At 46.3% G+C, this 19,198-nt stretch overlaps 1 protein-coding gene across 2 annotated transcripts in view; it reads right to left on the reverse strand.

Moving 5' to 3' along the window:
- Positions 1-19,198, reverse strand: part of SLC7A1 (solute carrier family 7 member 1) — a 61,609-nt gene that overhangs the window by 5,204 nt on the left and 37,207 nt on the right. For both annotated transcript variants that reach the window (XM_067562930.1, XM_067562929.1), the window contains exons 3-11: positions 18,440-18,598; positions 15,162-15,336; positions 10,649-10,776; positions 8,318-8,540; positions 7,571-7,710; positions 5,445-5,547; positions 1,954-2,162; positions 1,502-1,665; positions 109-217 (exon numbers count right to left, since the gene is read on the reverse strand). In XM_067562930.1, the coding sequence (XP_067419031.1) occupies positions 109-217; positions 1,502-1,665; positions 1,954-2,162; positions 5,445-5,547; positions 7,571-7,710; positions 8,318-8,540; positions 10,649-10,776; positions 15,162-15,336; positions 18,440-18,598 (1,410 nt within the window). The remainder of the gene's footprint in view (positions 1-108; positions 218-1,501; positions 1,666-1,953; positions 2,163-5,444; positions 5,548-7,570; positions 7,711-8,317; positions 8,541-10,648; positions 10,777-15,161; positions 15,337-18,439; positions 18,599-19,198) is intronic.

A 19,198-nucleotide genomic window follows, 5' to 3' on the forward strand; every position in this document is an offset into this window, starting at 1 on the left:
AACTAAAATCAATGGGGACGCACAGAAGGGCAGAATATGGCCGTACATATTTAAACTAAGTTGGGTTCTCAACCTCAAATGGCTAAAAATACACATTTTTAAACTCACCCAAGAGCATCCAGACAGCAAATCGTATCCAAGTCCCTTTATCCAGCTGCATCATGAGATAAACATTCACAAAAATACTCAGAATAGGAAGAAAAGGCAAAAGAGGTACCTGAAAAGAAAGAGAAACCAGTTATGTCTCCAGGTCACAATGATAGACAGAAATGAATGTCTCTTGTAAGCAGGAGGCTGTATTAACATCCAAGCTTCATCTGCCAGGGACTCCTGGAGAAGTGACGAGTCTGTCAAAACGCAATATTCGAGGACCAGCATGAACACCCACCCAGGATGCGCAGAAAGCCCTTTGGCTTGGATTTTCCCTCAAGTTGCTGCCAGAGACTCATCATCTTCCTTTCAAAAGCCCTTTCCCCTAACCCCTCTCTGACACTGTTAACAGCATTGTCGTCCTCCTCCCCCACTTGGGAGTCAGCTTTGGGTCTTTGCTCTCTTTTTCACCTCACCTCCAGGAAGCTACCTAACCCTGCTCCTGCATCTCCTACAATTCACCCCTCTCCTTGGTGGCCTCCCTTTTTTCCCCACTCTCCTGATCCCAGTCCATCCAAAAAGCTGCTGCCAAAACCATCTCCCTTCACTGATGCTCTGGCCACATCTCCCTATTTCTTGACTCTGCAAAAGGATTCCTCTGTTCCAGCATCTCCTCGTTACCTCCTAGGCTTTGCTCCCACTTACATTTCAGCCCTCCTCTCTTCCACTTCCTCCTTCTGCCCCAAGTGTCACTCTTCTCACTCTCCCCCGACTTGGTGCCTCCCTGTCCACACGACAACCTCACAATTCAGACATGCAAAGCTCCTTCATTCACCTGCACCAAAAACCTGCCTATTTCATGGCAGGGACCACCTGCTGCTTTGCACAAACTACGTGTTCTGTACTGAATCAGTTTGTGCCCACAGAACATAAGCTCTTTGGGGTTTTGATCTGTGATTTGTGTGGCTCAGCTTCTCTTGCTGTGCAGCACCCTGCTAGATCGTACGAAGACAGCATGAAGTCTGTCTCCAGGAGTTTGGCAGAGATGCAGTGAGTTGTTCACACAATAACCTTTTGGAAATCTGGGTTTAATTTTGGTTTAGATCATAAGAGGAAAGTGAATTTGGAATGCTCTGCCTCGCTTCCACTGGACATCTCTACATATTCGACACACCACAAGAGAAGCCTAGTGCTGGAACCTCAGGAGTCCTGACAATCAGATTGGAAGTGCATGGGCAAAGCTGCGTGGGAAGGCTTGCCTACTGTCCCTGCCTGAACCATACCCATTTCTAGCCAATAAGATCAGCCCCTCACTCTAAAATGCACCAAAATTCTCGCTCTCTTTTTCCTTTCACACATGCAGCCAGCTCCCACATAGCTCTTTGCCATTGCTTCCTCACAGGCCACTCACCTTAAACGAGAGCTTGGTTTTGCTTTCAGGTTGCCTCCAAATAATTAAACCAACAATGAGGCAAAGGAGAACGTGCACAGCAATCACGACAGCCCAGCCAGTCCTTTTTATCAGTGCGTCTTTCTCAAGGACAGTCAAGCTACAGCAGCTGACGATAAGAAAAGCTGAGAACAAGACAGGCCAATGTTTATTGAATTGTTACTGAGAAAAACATTTGTAATTTCTGAGCCAGCCTCTGCACTTTCAGCTTTACTATTTGAGGGATTTATTTTTAAACCAGCCATTTAATCTATGGTTTTCTAGGTCTGTTTTGCTGCCTCAGGCAAGTGCTTGGGCTTCAGAATAGTTAATCAAACTTATAAATTATCAATAAGATGTCAGGAAGATTTCGGCTGAGCTTCCCCAGACTGGCAGCTGGCTCATTGTAAGAGATATCAGATCACAACACTTACCTATGATACAACATGAGACATTAACCACCAAACCAGAGAGTTTGGAGGGATCTGAGTTTTGGGGAAACACAATGGCTTTCAGAGAACATTTCTCCTCTTCGGGCAACATCCCAGCCTGTGATTCACTGGTGCTCGCAGACTCATTGGTGTCCACCTCATCCGTTGTATTAGCCATCTGGTATGCCAAGTTAGGCTGCTCTGGCTGGTACCTTGGAGAAGGAAAACAAAAAGCACACTGGCTTGGTAAAGGGTACTGTAAACTGTCACCTAGAATTAGAAGGCTCAGTTTAAGCTCTCCAAATGGTTATGGAGAACTGAGAGATGTCAGAAGACAGGAGGGAAGGCCAAAATTTACTGAAATGAGAGCCATGTTGGGCTACTTGTCTGGAGCCTAAGTTTGCCATCTGGTAAGCACAGATGGAGGATACTGCACAGGGATGATGCAAATGGAGGCTGGGGCACACACCCTGAAAGCATACTGTAGGCAACCACCCTGGATTTGGGAGAAGCATGGCCTAGATGTCCTAACAGGTCCTTTCACACAGCCCTGTGTTATAGTCCCAGAATGCAATGCTCCATCCTTGAGTTGAGCAGGGGCTGCTCAGCACTAAATAAAGGATTGCATGTTGGGTCATACAGGCCCTGATTCTTGGGCTTGGCTGAGACATGCCCAGCAGAGGAACCAGGACTGGGAGATAAAGATGGCTTTGAACTCCCCCAATCCCTTGGGCAGCTAGAGACTGGCTCACCCCCCTTGAGCAATTTAGAACAGCCTCAGAGCTGCTCTGTCACATCAGCTTGTTACAGACCCCCACAGGGCCATTACCCCAGTTGAGTATCACCAGAACACAGCACCTAAGCAATGGGTGGTAACAGTGAGCAATGGAGGATTATACGGCAGTAGAGAACTGGCTGCATCTCTTAATCATTCATTTCCAGACTTTTTAATGTTTGGGGGCTGTTTTTGAAGGAACAGATATTTAGGTCTGGAGTGGGGGGGCGGGGGGGGATGATGGGATAGCTGGACTAACAGCTAGGCAGCTGGCATGCTATAGCTGCTGTTTATTATACAAAACATGATCATCTCACTGTTGCCTTGGCCGTCTCTCTCCCACACCCCATCAATTTGCTATATCCGCCCATTGTCTCATGATGTGTGCTAAGTTTGTAAGCTCTCTGAAGCAGGGACTGTTTTTTTATTACATGTGTGTCCACTATCTAGTACAATGGAGCCTTGATGCCTGATTAGATGCAACCACAACAGAAAAAAGAGAGTGTCAAAAGTTTTTTTTAAACAAAGATCCTTACTGGCGCATCTCTGTAGGTTTATACAACAAGCTTCAATTAAACAGGCCATTTCAAAGGGACCCTTTTAAATCTCTTTTTGCAGATGGATTTTCAGTGAAGGTGCACGTGAAATTTTGCAGTTGTACAAGCTCAGCAGCATTGCAACGTAAGTAAGAACATCGAACAACTTCTCCAGCAACTCAAATGCTACAACACTGAACCTCAGCTCTTAACTCAAGCTTCCATGCTTCAGGCCTGTAAGCAGCTGTGGATTACAACTGGTCCAGGCTAGCTCACAGGGATAAGGCTGAGGCTTTGTGAGTGCAGATGAAATACACACCAGCTTGTAGAAGCAGACAAGGGAGCCATGTGCCCATCCGATGGACTGGAAGGGAGTTGCTATTTTGCAGTTGCTACACAGGAGGGGAGATTGGGAAATAAAATAAAAACACAACAAGGGCATCTGGACAGGGGAAATCCCCAAGCTCATTGCAGCCTCTGCAGTGAGATGGCACAGGCAAAGGGAACAGAGAGAGAGGCCAGGACTACCGGTTTGTAACTGTGCCTCAACTCTGAGGGAGTGTCCGTCCTTAGACTGTTGTGAGTAATGGGAGCATCATAATGCCCTCAGCTTGGCTTTGAATAACTGATAAATACTTTGCAGGCACATGGCACCTTCCAACTCAGAGCTTTTTACAAACATGAGGGATGTGAAACTTCACAATCACTCTGTGGGGCAGGCAAATATTATAATCCCCCTGAAGAAGCTGAGTAAACTGCGGCACAAAGCAGGTAGAGACTCAGTTTTCAGACATGCTGACCATCAGCTTAGGTCACCGTAGGTGTTCAGCACTTTTATAAACAAACAACAAGGCACCAAGGCTCCAGTCCCGCAAACACTTATGCACAAACTTAAATTTAATACAACTATTTTACTTAACTTTACTACTGCTTTACTATTGGGACTACTTACGGTAGTAAAATTCAGCACATGCATAAGTGCTTGCAGGATCAGGGCCTCAGTGATTTACCCAAGGTCACTGAGCCAGTCTGTGGCAGAGTCAGGAACAGAACCAGGAGTCCTGAGGTCCGTCCTTGCTCTAATTATTAGACCACAGGGCCCCTACTCATGCTTTCCTACAGGTGAGAAACAGGAGAGAGGAAAACTCCACACCATTCCTCTAGCAACTGTTTCCAACAGACCCTGGGGCAGGGTTTGTTCCTCATGAAAGCACCAAGGAATTCAGATCCCACATCTCAGGGGATTTGTCTCCCTGTCCTCTGCAGCTTGTCCCCTCTCCTTTCTTAGCAAGATTACATGGACAAGTGACCTTGCAGTGGACTTCCCCCCAGGTCTCCACCTAACTAACAGCAGGATTCCAGGGCATGGAGTGGGTCCTTGCACAAGGCAATACGGCTTGAGACTGCTTTACCACTGGATTTGATCCCTTGGTGGTTCGTGTGGGGGGAGTGAGGAGGCGGATAAGATGCAGGTAGTGCACATGTTCCTACAGCCCTCAGCCCACCCAATGGATCCCTGGGAAGGTTCTGGGTGTCAGTAATGCAGAAGTAGCATCCCCATTCTCTCTGAGCAGGAGGAGACCCAGGTACATAGGATCCCTTCTGTACACAGATAGCCAGATTCCCATGCAGGTAAAAAGGCCAAACCCTACTCTTAAGGTTGCAACAATGTGTTAGCTGGGTATAGCTATTGTTTCACTGGGCCTTTGGAAGCCAAAAGACTATTTTGGGGTATCATTAGGGTGACCATATGTCCTGTTTTGGCCAGGACAGTCCCTTTTTTAAGCCCTGTCCCAGCTGCCCTGACTTTTTTGGCAAAAATGGGCATGTGTCTCGTTTGCTCTTGCCAACTTGATCAAAGAAGTGGAGTGCGGAGGAATGTGCGGGGGGCGGGGGAGGGCGAGCCATGATGCCGGCCCCATGCAGGAGGTAGGCAGTGCTTGGACCACTTGTGACGCCAAGCCTATGCAGGGAGGGTGGGGCAGGGCTCAGACACTCAGCCTGGGACAGCTGTGCGGTGAGGGGATACTCAGGCTAGCCCCACGCAGTACCCTGTTTTCCCTTTGGGAAATATGGTCACCCTAAGTATCATTTTGGTATGTGTGTACTACATTGGAGGATATTTTGTGTTCCCAAGAGTCAGTTCTTTGTGCACAGTTCCAGGCTGTCATGTTAATCCATACCTCAGTACCAATACGCAGGCTGCCACTAAGGAATACGCCAGCAGGGTCCCGATGGACATAAGATCCACAAGATCTTTCAGGTCAAAAAGAAAGGCCATGGCAGCTGGGGGATGTGGAAAACAGAAAATGATAATCTTGCAGAATAGTCACATTATGGGAATATCAAATTCAGTACAGCTGAAGCAAGACCATTGCGCTGTCTTCAAATCTGCACTGAAAGAAACTCCAAGGGCACACTGGGCTTTGCAGTGTCTCTTCTGATAGAGGAGAGATGTGACTGAGGTATAATGAATACATACATACCAGAGTCTTTATTGATGCTGCTGCACACAGATAGCCTCTATACGCCTCTCTGGTGCCCACACTAACACAGCCTAGAATGACTCTAAGAGCTTTGGTTTGTCTCTATAGCACTTCCTTCCCACCCTATACCCTGGCAACAAGAACCAGAGCATGGCAGACCAGCCCTTTTCTAATCAGGCAGGGGACAGAATAGAGCCAAAAAGTGTTCCAGGACAAATTAGTCAAAGTTCAGTAAAAGAAACACACACTCTCCTCCTGGTGTGTTGGCCAAGGCTCACAGCTCAAGAGGAGGTGGGGTGCATAACACAGAAAAGGAGCACTCCAGTCTATTTCTGTCTGTGACCCTTTCCTGCCTGTGATACTTGTTCAAGTTTACGAACCACAATGTGGTTTTAAATGTAGTAATGTGGTTAAAACACGTAGCAAGGACATGACTGGAGTCACTGGGACTAATCACATCAGGAAGGTGAGCAGTTCTCGACCTTGTGTAGCAAACACATTTTTGGGAGCTGTCACAGGCTAAGTTGGGCCTTAAAGAAGAGCTCAGGCCCCAGCTCCTGCTTGTGCTGCTTTTCCTTTCAGATCAGGTGACTGCGGGCTACAGCAAGGCCTGATGGGGAAGATGACAGAACAATATAAGGCTCCTTTTTTGGTTGGAGAGTGAGTGAGCTGGGGAAGGATTACTGAGTTCGTGTGATGAGGGGAAAGGCTGATTGGTGGAGACCCTGCATTGAGGGGAGATGCTCTGGTCCTGGGATGGCAGGGGGGTAAAGGACTGTTAAACCCTGCACCAGGGCTGGATTAAGATACAGCCACTATAGACCTGTGCCTACGGCCCAAACTGCTAGGGTCATGTGCTCATGTTAGAGCAAAGCCTCATGTCACCCATCCATGGAGGAAGGCCATTTCCATGGGTCATGAATTTTGATCAGAAAGATAAACTAATGCCCTCATATAGGGAGCTTTAAAAAGAGCCATACATATTTGCTCTCCAAATAGAAGGCAATGCCCTCCTGAGGCAAATGATGTCTAGCATACCAGCTTCCATGAAAGAGCTTTAGAAAGGAGACCAGATAAACAAATGAAAGACACTAAATACGAATAGGTTCAAATAACTTTAAAACTGTGACATATGCTCAGCACCCCCAACTAAGGCCAGTGTTTCACAAGAGCTGAAGCATCCACACATGGCACATTCAGCATTGATTGCCTGGCCCAGATCTGGGGGTAAAGAGGAGACACATGCATGGAGTGAGCTGTTAATTATTTGGGGAATTTGGGCTTTTTTCTGATAGCTGGGGAGGCTAAACTTCCAGAATTTGCGGGCCTTGGAGGGCAATCTTATCAGCTGCAAGTAACTTGTTAAGGCAGATACCCGACACAGTTACTTACTGGTATCTATCCAGCTCTGACTGCTATGTAAACGCTTTATACAGTGTCTATCACCATGGTAGCTAGACAGAGGCAAGCCTGTAGCCACAGGGACCCTGAGTTTGGGTTGCCCACCTTCTGCACGGAGTTAAAATCAAAGTAGTGCTCTGGGACAGGAACTATGAGTGGAGTAAGGCACTACTTGGCATAAGTAAGAGTGGCAGCAGTGGGTACTGAGAGAGACCCCATGAGAAAGATATATATCCAAACACAAAGCTATTTGTGTTTACCGAGCCCTGTGTTATTCAGACTCTGGGAACCCAAAACTAAACACAGGAAGCTACGTGGAAATACAACACACGATATGGAGGACTAGAGCTGGGTTGCTGTATTTTCCCCATAGAGGAGCATATGTTTGCTTTCTGTTCATTTGTGTATCTCTTGGAACTTACCTGCAACAGCCCCGGACGTTACTGTAGCTATTGCTGGGGTTTTGGTCCTCTTGCTGATCTTAGCCAAAAATTTAAATAGTAGTCCATCTTCTGCCATAGCATAAATTACTCGAGGCATCGGAAACATGGAGCCGAGAAGGCTAAGGAGAGAAAAAGGCATGATCTACCATTCATCTCTCATACTAAGCACTGGCCAAAGGCAGACAACTGAAAGTGGAATGACTTAATTAATAAAGTTTCAATTCCATGGTCTTCCCCAAGTGCTGCCCCCACTTCACAGTCATACTTCTTACTGCTGGGAATGAAGGTTCAGATTTGAAAACTTGGATACTTAAAGTTAGGCATTTAGGCCCAGAGCCTCAAAGGTACTTAAGCGCTTAACTCTCGTTGATTTCAATGGGAGTTAGGTTCCTGGGTACCTTGCAGGATCTGTGCCCTAAATCCAGATTTAGGCTCCTGCATGTAAATGGCCTGATTTTCAGAGGTGCAGAACACCCACAAACCCCATGGGTTCCATAGAATTGCTCCCACTTACATCTGGACTGTCTGAGTCAGTCATGTCTCATTTCCCCAGGGCTACCAGTAAAGGAACACTTCTTTTCTATGTATTTGAGAGAGGCACAGTTTCAGATTGTCCTAAAGATGGTGGTTTCCTGTGTCACAAATGGGAGCTGGCAGCTCTGAAACCAAATTCTAAGAATTTGGTTTAACCTTTGACACAGAGCGAAATAGAGAATAGCATCTCACCTAGTAGAAAGGGCACAAAGTGAACCAACGGCCACTGCATAGTTGGCACCCTCCCAGCCCACGTATGTAAACGCATTGGGTAATGGACTCTGTGTATCAAGCAAATAGTAGGGCATCATGAGCGTGAGGGCAGCCGACACGCCAAAGTAAGCAACAAAGCAGATCAGAAGCGACGCAACAATCCCAACGGGAATCGCTTTCTGAGGGTTCTTCACTTCTTCACCTAGAACAAAGAAAGTTAAGTTACAGCCAAAGGCAATAAAGAGAGTAATTCAACAAGACTCCCAGGCGAGGTGGGGCTTTCAAAGGAGCCAGAGAGAGTAAGGTCCCCATGACAGTCAGGAGGAGTTAAGCGTCTACCTGCCATTTATGTCCCTCCCTCATAGTCACATTTTTAAAGGGAAGTGCCACCACTTTCTGTGATAAGTTTTAGAGTTGAGTGTTTGAAAAGAATCATTATCAAACAGCGTTGGGTGCTTCACCCCCATATAGCTGCTCTCATCTTTAATTCACTCTGAATCAGGTTCATCTCTGGTGTAAGTCCAGTGAGGTCAGAGAAGACTTTAGCCCTAGGTGCCCCAGCAGGTCAAAAGGAAGGAAAAGTGCTCTGCTCCTATTAGGAGGCACTTGAGCTAGCTGGAAAAATGGACAAAAAAAATCTCTGTGGAAACTGTTGGTCATTTTCCTTCTTCCTCCAGTGATGGAGACTCCACAGCAACCCTTGGCAAGTTGTTCCATGATAAATTACCCTCACTGTTAAAAATGTATGCCTTATTTCTAATCCGAATGTGTATAGTTTCAACTGCCAGCCATTGGATTGGGTTACACCTTTCTCTTCATGAGTGGCAGGTTTAATAGGCTGTGGTGGCCTCACTTCTTCCCCGCCCTGCTGGGAGTTGGCTTTTGCAGGAACTTAAGTTTCTGCTTATTTATTATGTGCCGTGCGGTTTCCTGGGTGGCTGAGGAAGTGATATCTGCTACTCAGCTTCCCGGGTCCCTTGGGCTCCCCAGGGAGATAACTCATAAATTAGCTCGGCTCAGGAGATCAGGGGAGGTGGAGAGCGTGAGTGGCGGGGACCTCAGGGGAAGGGGCTATGGAGGAGAGGAGGGGGCCTGAGCGGGCGGTGGGGGGGAGACATGGTGAGTGGTGGCAGAAGAGGGATGCACACGGAGAGTGGACCAAGCAGGGGAAGAGGGCTGGGCCTGGGGTGGAGCGTGGGCAGGGCTGCAGGCAGAAGAGGTGGGACAAGGAGCTAGCCTCCCTGAGGGGAAGCTTCGCCCGCCACCCATGTTTCTCTGCTAGATTGAAGAGACCATTATTAAACATTTGTTTCTCATGCAGGTACTTACAGATTGTGATCAAGTCACACCTTACGCTTCCCTTTGTTAAGCTAAATCAACTGGGCTCCTGGAGTCTAATATAAGGCATGTTTTCTAATCCTTTAATCATTCTTGTGGCTCCTCTCTGAACCTTCTCCAATTTATCAACATCCTTCTTTTTCCTCCTTCGCTTTCTTTTATTCATTTTACTCAGGGGAAAAAAAGAGGCAGAAACTCCCCAAAACCATTTTATGAAACTGAAAACTTTGAAAACAAATTTGTTGCCAAAATTTCAAATTCTGAAAAAAGGCCATTTTTCCTAGTCAAAATAAAATAAAACCTGTGACTAGCCAGCTCTCTTGTAGATCAGGATCCGTGAGGCCAGGACACTATCTCAAGGTCATACAAGATGACTGGGGCAGAGCTGGGGACAGAGCCTTGTCTCCTGACTCTCAATCCTATACTTAGCCACAAGATCATTTCTCCCCCTGCCCCATACTTCAGCATTGCGCATTTCTGCATGTCCTGGTTTCAGCTAGGACTCAATGCAGGGGAAGCCTATTCTTGAAGTTTTCCAAACCAACTGAAAATGGGAAGTTCTGCAATATCCCAAGAATAAAGAATGGATGTGCACCATCTGGATGTGCTGTTCAATGAATAAAGTTAGAAATATTATTTATTTGCTTTATAGTAGCACCTAGAGACTCCCAGTCAGGAATAGGGGCTCAACGTGCTAGCGACTGTACAACCCCAGAATAAAAGATGCTCCCTTTCTCAGAGTGTGCAACGCAAGTCTTAAATTTAGAAATAGCAGGGAGAAGAAGGATGGATGGAAGACCCTAAAACTGAAAAGAGGAATGATTCCACAGGACAGCTAGTGCACAGCAGGATTTCCTGAGTCGGCTGAAGAGGTTTGAGTGATTTGTAAATTGTGTCGTGCGAAGTTACTGAGGGTAGCCAAGCTCATAATGGGAAACAACTGTTCACTCACAATGAGATCTTTCTGCTTACCTGTTGTGGCAATACAGTCAAATCCTACGAAGGCGTAAAAGCATGTGGCTGCCCCCGAGAGGACTCCACTGAATCCAAAGGGCATAAACCCCCCAACACCATGCTCCAGATTTCCTACCTGTGTTTGACTGAAAAGAACAAGAGATCATGAGATATTCTGCCTAGCTACAGACACCTATCTGAACTGAAGTGCACTCCTGCAGCCTGTAAGAGAATCCACAACTGGAGCTGGAAGGAGAGTGCTTTCAGGTAACATGGTCAACAGACAAATGGCATGTGCTACAGCTTACACTCTATATAGATTTAAATCAGCCTGTGACGGGCTAGAGAACCTTTGAACACTCACTATTTCAGACTTGTTCAGATCCTTCCATTGTTTTCAAGGGTTTCATAACATGGCTGAGGAGTAGGGAAGGGGAAGGGAAATGGAAACCCTGCACTTGGGGTATGTCTATACTGCCGCCGGTTGGCAGTGCAGGATCGATTTTGCGGGATCGATTAAGCGGCAGCGGAGACCTGCTCAATCGATCTGGAAGTCGACTCAAGAAACCAACCCCCACAAAAAGATTAACGCTGCGTCGATGGGAGGGCATTTCCTGTCGGCATAGTGCAGTGGGGACGCCGCGGTAAGTAGAAGTTAGAAAATTGACGGGAGATAAGCAAGCTTCTCTATGTAGCTTGCGTATCTCCCGTCGACTGCCGCCAAATTTCGTCAGCAGTGTAAACCAGTCCTTGGTCTCCTAACATCTTAACCTGGCAAAAAAGTTTAAAGGGTGAATTGATACAAATGCTCAAAGGAAGTTTAGCCCTTTGCAGGTCCGCCATTGATCATCTATTTTAAACGCAAGTTTATTTTAAATAACTCTGGTCAAAATATGGCTTCATCTAATTTTTATTTCCAAATGTTAAAATATTAAAACGCATTTGCTTGCTATTTTAAGGATTTTTAGTTAGGCCCAAAATCTGGAAAAGATTTAAACCTGTGCTTCACTTCACATGCTCTGAGTAGTCCCATTGTAGTAAACAGGGTTACACTCAGAATGTAAATTAAGCATGTGCATAGACTGCAAATAATCAGGGCCCAAAGAACGGGACCTACAAATGCAGTTATGAGATTGGGAAAGAGGAGACCTTTCATTTTATCAGGCAATTTATGGTATGTCTACACTGCAGGTGGGAGTGAGTCTCCCAGCCCAGGCAAACAGGCTTGTTTCAGCAGGGCTCCTGCTAGTGTGCTAAAAATAGCCATGTGGCAATTGTGGCACCAGTGGAGGCTTGAGCTCTGACCCATCCTGCCCCTTAGGACTGAACACTGGAGACTAACTCAAGCCTCTGCCGGTGCCACAACATCCACACAGCGGTTTTTAGTGTGACAGCTCAAGCCCCACTAGCACTAGAGAGAAAAAGGAAAATCTTAGCTGCCTGCAGAAAAAACCCATCCTGTCCCAGTTAAACTTTTAAATATAACTTTACCAATTTTCAAAATGTGACTAAAATGCATTCAATGTCTGTGGGCAGGGAGACGTGCAAGATACCACATAACCGCAGTTTACACTAGCCACTAATTGGGCAGCTAGATGAAACTCCACTCAGTATAGCTGTATGTCTGTTTATGAGACATGTTCTCACACGGGCCTCCAGCTTTGCTTGTGCAAATAACGGTGGACATCGCTTTGTGCCTATCATTAAGGCATTAATAAAAATAAATTAGGCCATTAAATAATCTAAACCCCGGATTTGTCAGTTCAGTCAGGTACACAGACAGCTAAGTCCCCCAAGCGTTGGAAGCCCATTACATATGGAAATAATTTAGACGGTCCAGCTGTTGATGATTTCTGGAGATGCAGCATGGGCGACGTGTATAAGAAGCTAGGGGAGGCTAAGCCGCCTCCAAATAAGCTGGCCATGCAGGGGGGAAATGCTGCAAATGTGGCGCATGTCACGCCTCCAGAGACATGCCGGCTTGCCGCCGGGGCACCGGAAGAGATGCTCCATAGACGTTGGGGGAGGGGAGGGAGAAGAAGCGTACTGGTGCCCGGACCATGGCCCCGCCCTGCTCCACCTCTTCCCTTGAGGCCCTGCCCTCGCTCCGCCTCCTCCTGCCCATGGTCTGCCTCTTCCCCCCCGCCTGCTACTCACTCCTCTTCCCTGCCCCTCACACACACACCCTGGCAGGCAGTGGGGTGGAGGGCCTCGGAGGAAGAGATGGAGAGGAGTGAGTGGCAGGTGGGGGGGAGGCTTGGGGGAGGGGATGGAAAGGCGCAAAGGTGGGCAGGCAGGGCCTCAGGGGAAGGGGTGGGAAGAGGCGGGGGAAGGGCAGGGCCTTGGGAGGGAAAAGGCCTCACATGCGGGGCCACGGTCTAGGTGCTGGTGGCCCTTCCTACTTCTAGGGAGCTTCTGGCGCACACGTGTTAGCCTCCCCAAATGGAAGGTTCACGCGCCACCTATGAGACGCAGCTAGACAATGCACAAACCCCAGCTCCCCAGGTCCCATGTCACCAAAACACAATACGCATGGATGAAAATGCTGTAACTCAAGTGAATAATTATCACGACAACTTCTGCATGCAGGGCAATGCTGGTGCTGAGGCATGTTTGTGTCCTCTTCTACGGAGGGAATCATTTCCCTGAGAGTAAGTCCACTACGGGCTGAAGAATCCTGAGAACCAAAAGAGGCCCATAAAAGGTCCTACATGCATCTGAACCAAATGGCCACAGAACAGAGGGGCAAGCAAGATGTGGGAAGCCCATGCAGGGGCCTGCACCGCTCTAGCTTGCTGTGGAACCATGCTTTCGGTCTCTCCCAGCACTCCAGCACAAGGTGGTTAGGTAGCAAGCACTATTAGATGGCACTATTAGATCCACCAACCGAAAAAGCCATGGTGGACATGCAGTAGCAACCTCAGAGCAGCTTTGCTGCATTCCACTGCCTGAGAGAAGAATTCCTGCCTCCCATCACTGCCAACTTCTTTGCTGCTAAGCTCCCTTGACTCAGGATTTGGCCAGGGGAAAAATAATTTGGGCCAGTCACTGCAGCATCATGATAACTGGACTTCTGATTTGAACACTGCAATGCACTAAAATAATCTGGGATTTTACCTTCCATTTTACAGAGGTGTTTAGGGCCAGATTTCAAAGGTATTTAGATATTTAAGATCCAGACAGGCACCCAAGCAGGTTAGGTGCTTAACTCCATTGAAATGGGAGGTAGGTGCTGAATCTGCTTAGGCACTTTTGAAAAATCTTACTAGGTGCCTACCATCATCTCCAGGCACCCAAACATCTGGCCCTTAAGCTTTACTTGGGTCATTGACTTCAGCAGGAGGTTTGCCTTAGTACTAATGGACAAAAGGACCTCATGACTTGGCCCACTCACAGAAGTTTCTCTGCATCCAAAGTTACTATAAGCAGGTGCTTGTGTATTCAGTTCTAACTGGATTCATTATGACTAGTACTTCCATGTTGCTGACAGAGTGACTCATTTCCACCCTGAATTAATGAGTGATTTAACAACAGTTGACACTTCTGGGCAACACTGCTACCCAGGATTGCCTCTTCAAGATGCTGATCTGCTTTTTCCCCAGCATTTGAATTTGTACTGAGAAGAACTGCTTGCACTTCGTTGTTGAACAGCATAATCCAGGTATTTTTGTAGCAGTTAATTGCATTTGCCTTGTATCTCTTTTTTAATAGTCATGGTTTTTTTCCTTTTTGCACACCAAGGGCCAGATCCTGATCCTATATAATTAAGCAAGGACCCATTAGCTTCCATGTGGAAATACACCAGCTGAGGATTTGGCCCAAAGTTGTTTTTTTTTTCCCCCTCCTATCCTTCATTTAAACGCAGATGCATACAATGCAAGTTTTCGACAGCAGCAGAGCCCTGGTTGAAATAACTAAACAAATCCCAGAAAAGGCAAGAACTAGGCTGGTGATCAGTCCCTGGTTTAGGAGAAGAGAGGGATTACTTGTCAATCTTGACAATGCTGAAGTGTGCACAGCGATGACAGCATTATTAGAAGTGGAATGAGTCGTTAGCTTCACAGAAAATCTCCTAGCAAATTTACTGGGTTAAATGACTCAAACTGGACAACAGCCATTTAAATGCCTTCCAGTATTGTATATACCTAAGCTATGGTGGAAAACAACTATAAAACCTTTCACTGCTCAAATGATTTCAGAAATCACAGGATTCATTCCATTTAAGCACTTAGATATGTTATTACAGAAATAAAGCCCACCTTTAACTCCTTATTCAAAGCCAGTTTATGTCCATGTCCCTCCCACCCTCTTAACAAAGAGACCCTCCCTCACACCGGTTTTCTCCCACAGGGCCTCCTCCTGTGGTTTTCAACTGCAGGTGATCAAGCCCCAAGTGTCTACTCAGCCCTCCCTCAGACAGAGCTCCCACTGACATTCGTGAGATTTCTGCTTGCATGCAGACTGAGTGGTTCCTGAAAATGGGTCGACTTCAATAAATAAATGTGAGAAGAGAAGAAATGCTGTGACGTACTTGTCTCGAAGCGAGTCATTGATCGTGTTATATATGTCATCGATAGTGAGGTGCCAGTTTTTTACTGATCCCTTCACAAAGCCTGACACCATAACGAAGCCGAGGACGAGAACGTTGATGCAGGTGAATACTTTGTTAACCATTGCGGATTCTTTCACTCCACAAGTTAAAAGCCCTGAAAAAATTACAATGAACAATCAGACATTCCTTCAACCATAGCACTTGGCCCAACCACAGCAGAGCAAAGGGAAGCTCTGACTTTTTGTGTGGGTCTCTCTCACACTCCATTATTGCACTAAAAAACTACCACTTAAGGTAGTAACAGTTGCCTGGTCTCTCTACACTGCTAGCATGAATGGAAGTCTGAACAGAAGAGACAGGGCCCAATCCTGCAGGCCTTTTTTCATGCAAGCAGTCTTATTAAAGTCAATAGGACTATGGGTTTGGAGGATTGGGCCCTTGGCAAACACAAACTCCATCCAGAGACCACAGATCAGATTAGTTCTAAATATTGGAGAAAGCATCATTGGTGGTTTTTGTGAAGTAGTTCATTGTGGTTATATAGGCCCCGGTGAAAGCACAGAAGTCACCAATACCAGCCATCGTCCCTTTGGAAGATGGGCAGATGTCCTGCCAGTGCAGAGATCAGACATAGCAGGTCAGTTACCCCTGATGCTTAAGTTGAAGGAATCACAGAGGAAGAAACCATGGGGGAAATCCTGACCCTATTGTAGACAAGGGGAGTTCCGGCATTGACATCGCTGGAAGCAACAGTTCAGCGCATTTCTTAAAACTCCTTCCTCTTGGTGATTAGCATATTTTTGAAAGTGCCAGCAATAGCGACAATGCTTCAGGATAACATATTTTGTTTCTCTTTTTCACACTTTAGTTAATAATAGGAATATTCTTATTCCTTTGCTTGCTGTTTAAGAACAAGTTACCTGTGTAACAAAAATCTAACAAGTAGTCTTAGTCAATAGTTCTCAACCTTTCCAGACTATTGTACCCCTTTCAGAAGTCTGATTTGTCTTGCATACCCCAAGTTTCACCTCCCTTAAAAACTACTTGCTTACAAAAACAGACATAAAAATACAAAAGTGTTACAGCACACTATTACTGACAAATTGCTTACTTTCTCATTTTGTCTGTATGAAACTTTAGTTCGTACTGACTTCACTAGTGCTTTTTATGTAGCCTGTTGTAAAACTAGGCAAATACCTAGATAAGTTGATGTTCCCTGTAGAAGACCTCTGAGTACCCTCAGGGTTACACATACCTCTGGGTTGAGAACCACTGGTTTTAGTGATAAACCCTAATACAAGGGTGGGGGGAAGGGAAACACTGCGATGGGACCAGGATTTGGCCAACAGTGAGTTTATTTCAATCACTGATGTGGGTTTCATAGAGTACATGGGGAGAAGGGACCATTGTGATTGTCCAGTCTGACCTCCTGTACAACAAAGGCCCAAGTTGCCATGAAATAACTGGTGGACATAGCAGAAGATGTAGATAAAGCAGGCTGGGCAACTAGAAAATAAGAAATTGGGCACCAAAAAAGAGTTGATACTCAACGGCTGAGACAGATATAAACTACAGGATTTATATACAATGGCAAAGCTAATAGTGGGGTGGGGGATAGGGGGGAGTGACACCCCCTGGGCTTTAGGTGTATGTGTAGCACCTTTCACACAGGGCTGGAGTGAGTCTGCCCTGCACTCACCTGGCAGCACCAGCTGGGCCCAGCTCCCTGCTCCAGGCATTGTGACATGGAGCATGGGGTCAGTGTCACACAACCCTGTGTGCCACATTGCAACACCATTCACTCATATTTGGCCCAGCTGCCTCTCTATCATGCTGGGCCAAACCTGAATGTTGCTGTGACCCCATGCACCAGATCATAACACTAGGAGTGAGAAGCCAGTCTCAGCCCCAGGGGGCCACAGCTGCTGCACAGAGTGGGGTAGGCTCGCTCTCCAGCCCACCACCAATGACCCAGTTGCAAAACCTAGCTCTGCCACTCTTTACATATGGAAATGAAGCTGCTTATTCAGAAGCTTTCTGCAGCTGCAAAGGTTTTGCCTTTCTGCAACATTTTCAAAATCTGAAGAGGTTTCCCATGCAGCGGAAATAGGCTGCTGACACGGTTTTACCCTCAAACAGAGGTGGATGAAATGCTAAAGACAAGGAAATTTAAGTAAGCACATACGTTTGAATAGTGATCCAAATCAAACCCAAACGGAACCTCAGGGGCCAAATCCTGATCAGTTATACCAGTTTAAATCTGCAGCCACTCCATTACATCTACATTAATGGAGCACAGAATCTGCCCTCACATCTGCAGACTCAAAGCTCAACCCTTCAAGCACGGTACATGAGGGATTCTGCTGGACTTCAACAGGAGTTCTACACTCATCAAACAGCTTGCAATTTCAGAGCCTTGGGCTGGGAACCTCATCAGAACAGGCTTCCTTGTGAGACTTCTGACACTTCCTGCTTCTGATCAGCCCTGAAGTATTGGAGGAAGAGCCTCTGTTGTGGTATCATGGCATCTTCCGCCCGCTAGGAGCACAAAGGAGCAGGAAAATAATTTTCTTTGAATTTATTAATGTGAAGTTTGACAAAATTTTGAAAGGTTCAGTCTGATGTTCGGGTGAAATTTCATCTGGGTTTTAATTTTAATTCCTGCTCTTGTACAAAATACTCCCTGCATTCTGATAGAAAAACAAAGGCATGTTTATGCATGGTATGGAAAGAGAGAAAACCAGTTTATTTTTCCATGCAGAAATATTTCTCTTGAGTACTGCAAATTGAAGTCCACACATTTTAAAATAAACAGTCATGCACCAGGGTGTTACTTAGTTCCATCCTTTTTCCCCACATTTTCCTGGCCAGTGTGCTATATAAACTGGCAGATAATCAGAGTGGGAGTTAGAGTAACAGAACAGAGTCCCTCTGCAATAGTTTAAAAAGAAGCCTTCCATACCTTTTTCAGGGTAACAAATCTCCCTGTCTTACTCTACGTGGTACAAAGATTGATTGTTTTACCTGTGTTCCTGTAAACACACTGAATGCTCCCTTAATGAAAGAGCTTGTAAAACAGGATGTGCAGAGTCTTAACTTCAGGGCAGCTAAATATGTCAATCCGACATTTAGGGCAAACAAAGGAGCCTTTAATAAACTGTCCAAAATAAATGAGGGCGTTTGCTCATACACCAAAGGAAAACAATGAAATTACAGAAAAGGAATGTATTGTTCCACAACCTTCCCAAAGATTTTACCTGTTAAGATGAAGATGATGAGAACAGAGAAGATGTCTGGATATTCCGCTAGTATCCCAGGAGCATCCATGGTCATGTACTGTTTGCAGAAGTGCTGAATGTGCTTGCCTGTGAGTTCGTCAAATGTTGCGCTCCATGCTCTGGCCACGCTTGACGTTCCTACCAGAAAACAGGAAGTGCGTACAGCACCTTTCATGACTAGGAAATATTTCTAAATGAGTGGCACTACTTACTGTTCCATGACAGCAGCAGGGACCAGCCCAGGAGGGTGAAGCTGGACCCTGCCATTCAGGCAGTGGGGATGGCAAGTCAACCCTCCCCCACAGGTCTACTTAGAGGTTCAGCTTCTATACAAACCCAAATCTCGGGAGACACCTGTCTTGCACAAGACCTAGCCTAGCAACTCCTAACTCTCCTTCCCCCTCCCCCCAGCAGCCTTCACGCTGCCAATACCCCGTGACTTGTGCTGAAATCACTTCCAAAACGGAGTAAATCACTGACTTCAAAGGAGTTCTATTAGCGGAAAAGCTGGTGTGAGAGGTGAAAGAAGCCCTAAGATGGGAAAAGGGGAGGTGAGCAGGAAAAGTAACCCACAGGAGGGTGTAATATATACCAGGCCTCCTTCCTTCAATTCACACAGTATTATCCCCAATACTGCACATCCCTTAGGTGAGTAGGAAGCTCCCACTGACTTCATGGAAGTTGAAGAAAAATGTAAACTGATCCCTGCTCCGTGATTCAAACCTGGGGTTACAAGGA

Source organism: Emydura macquarii, unplaced genomic scaffold (genome assembly GCF_026122565.2).
Source record: "Emydura macquarii macquarii isolate MOO-44397 ecotype Brisbane River unplaced genomic scaffold, CSIRO-AGI_Emac_v2 contig_2473, whole genome shotgun sequence".
In the NCBI taxonomy this organism is placed as follows: domain Eukaryota; kingdom Metazoa; phylum Chordata; order Testudines; family Chelidae; genus Emydura; species Emydura macquarii.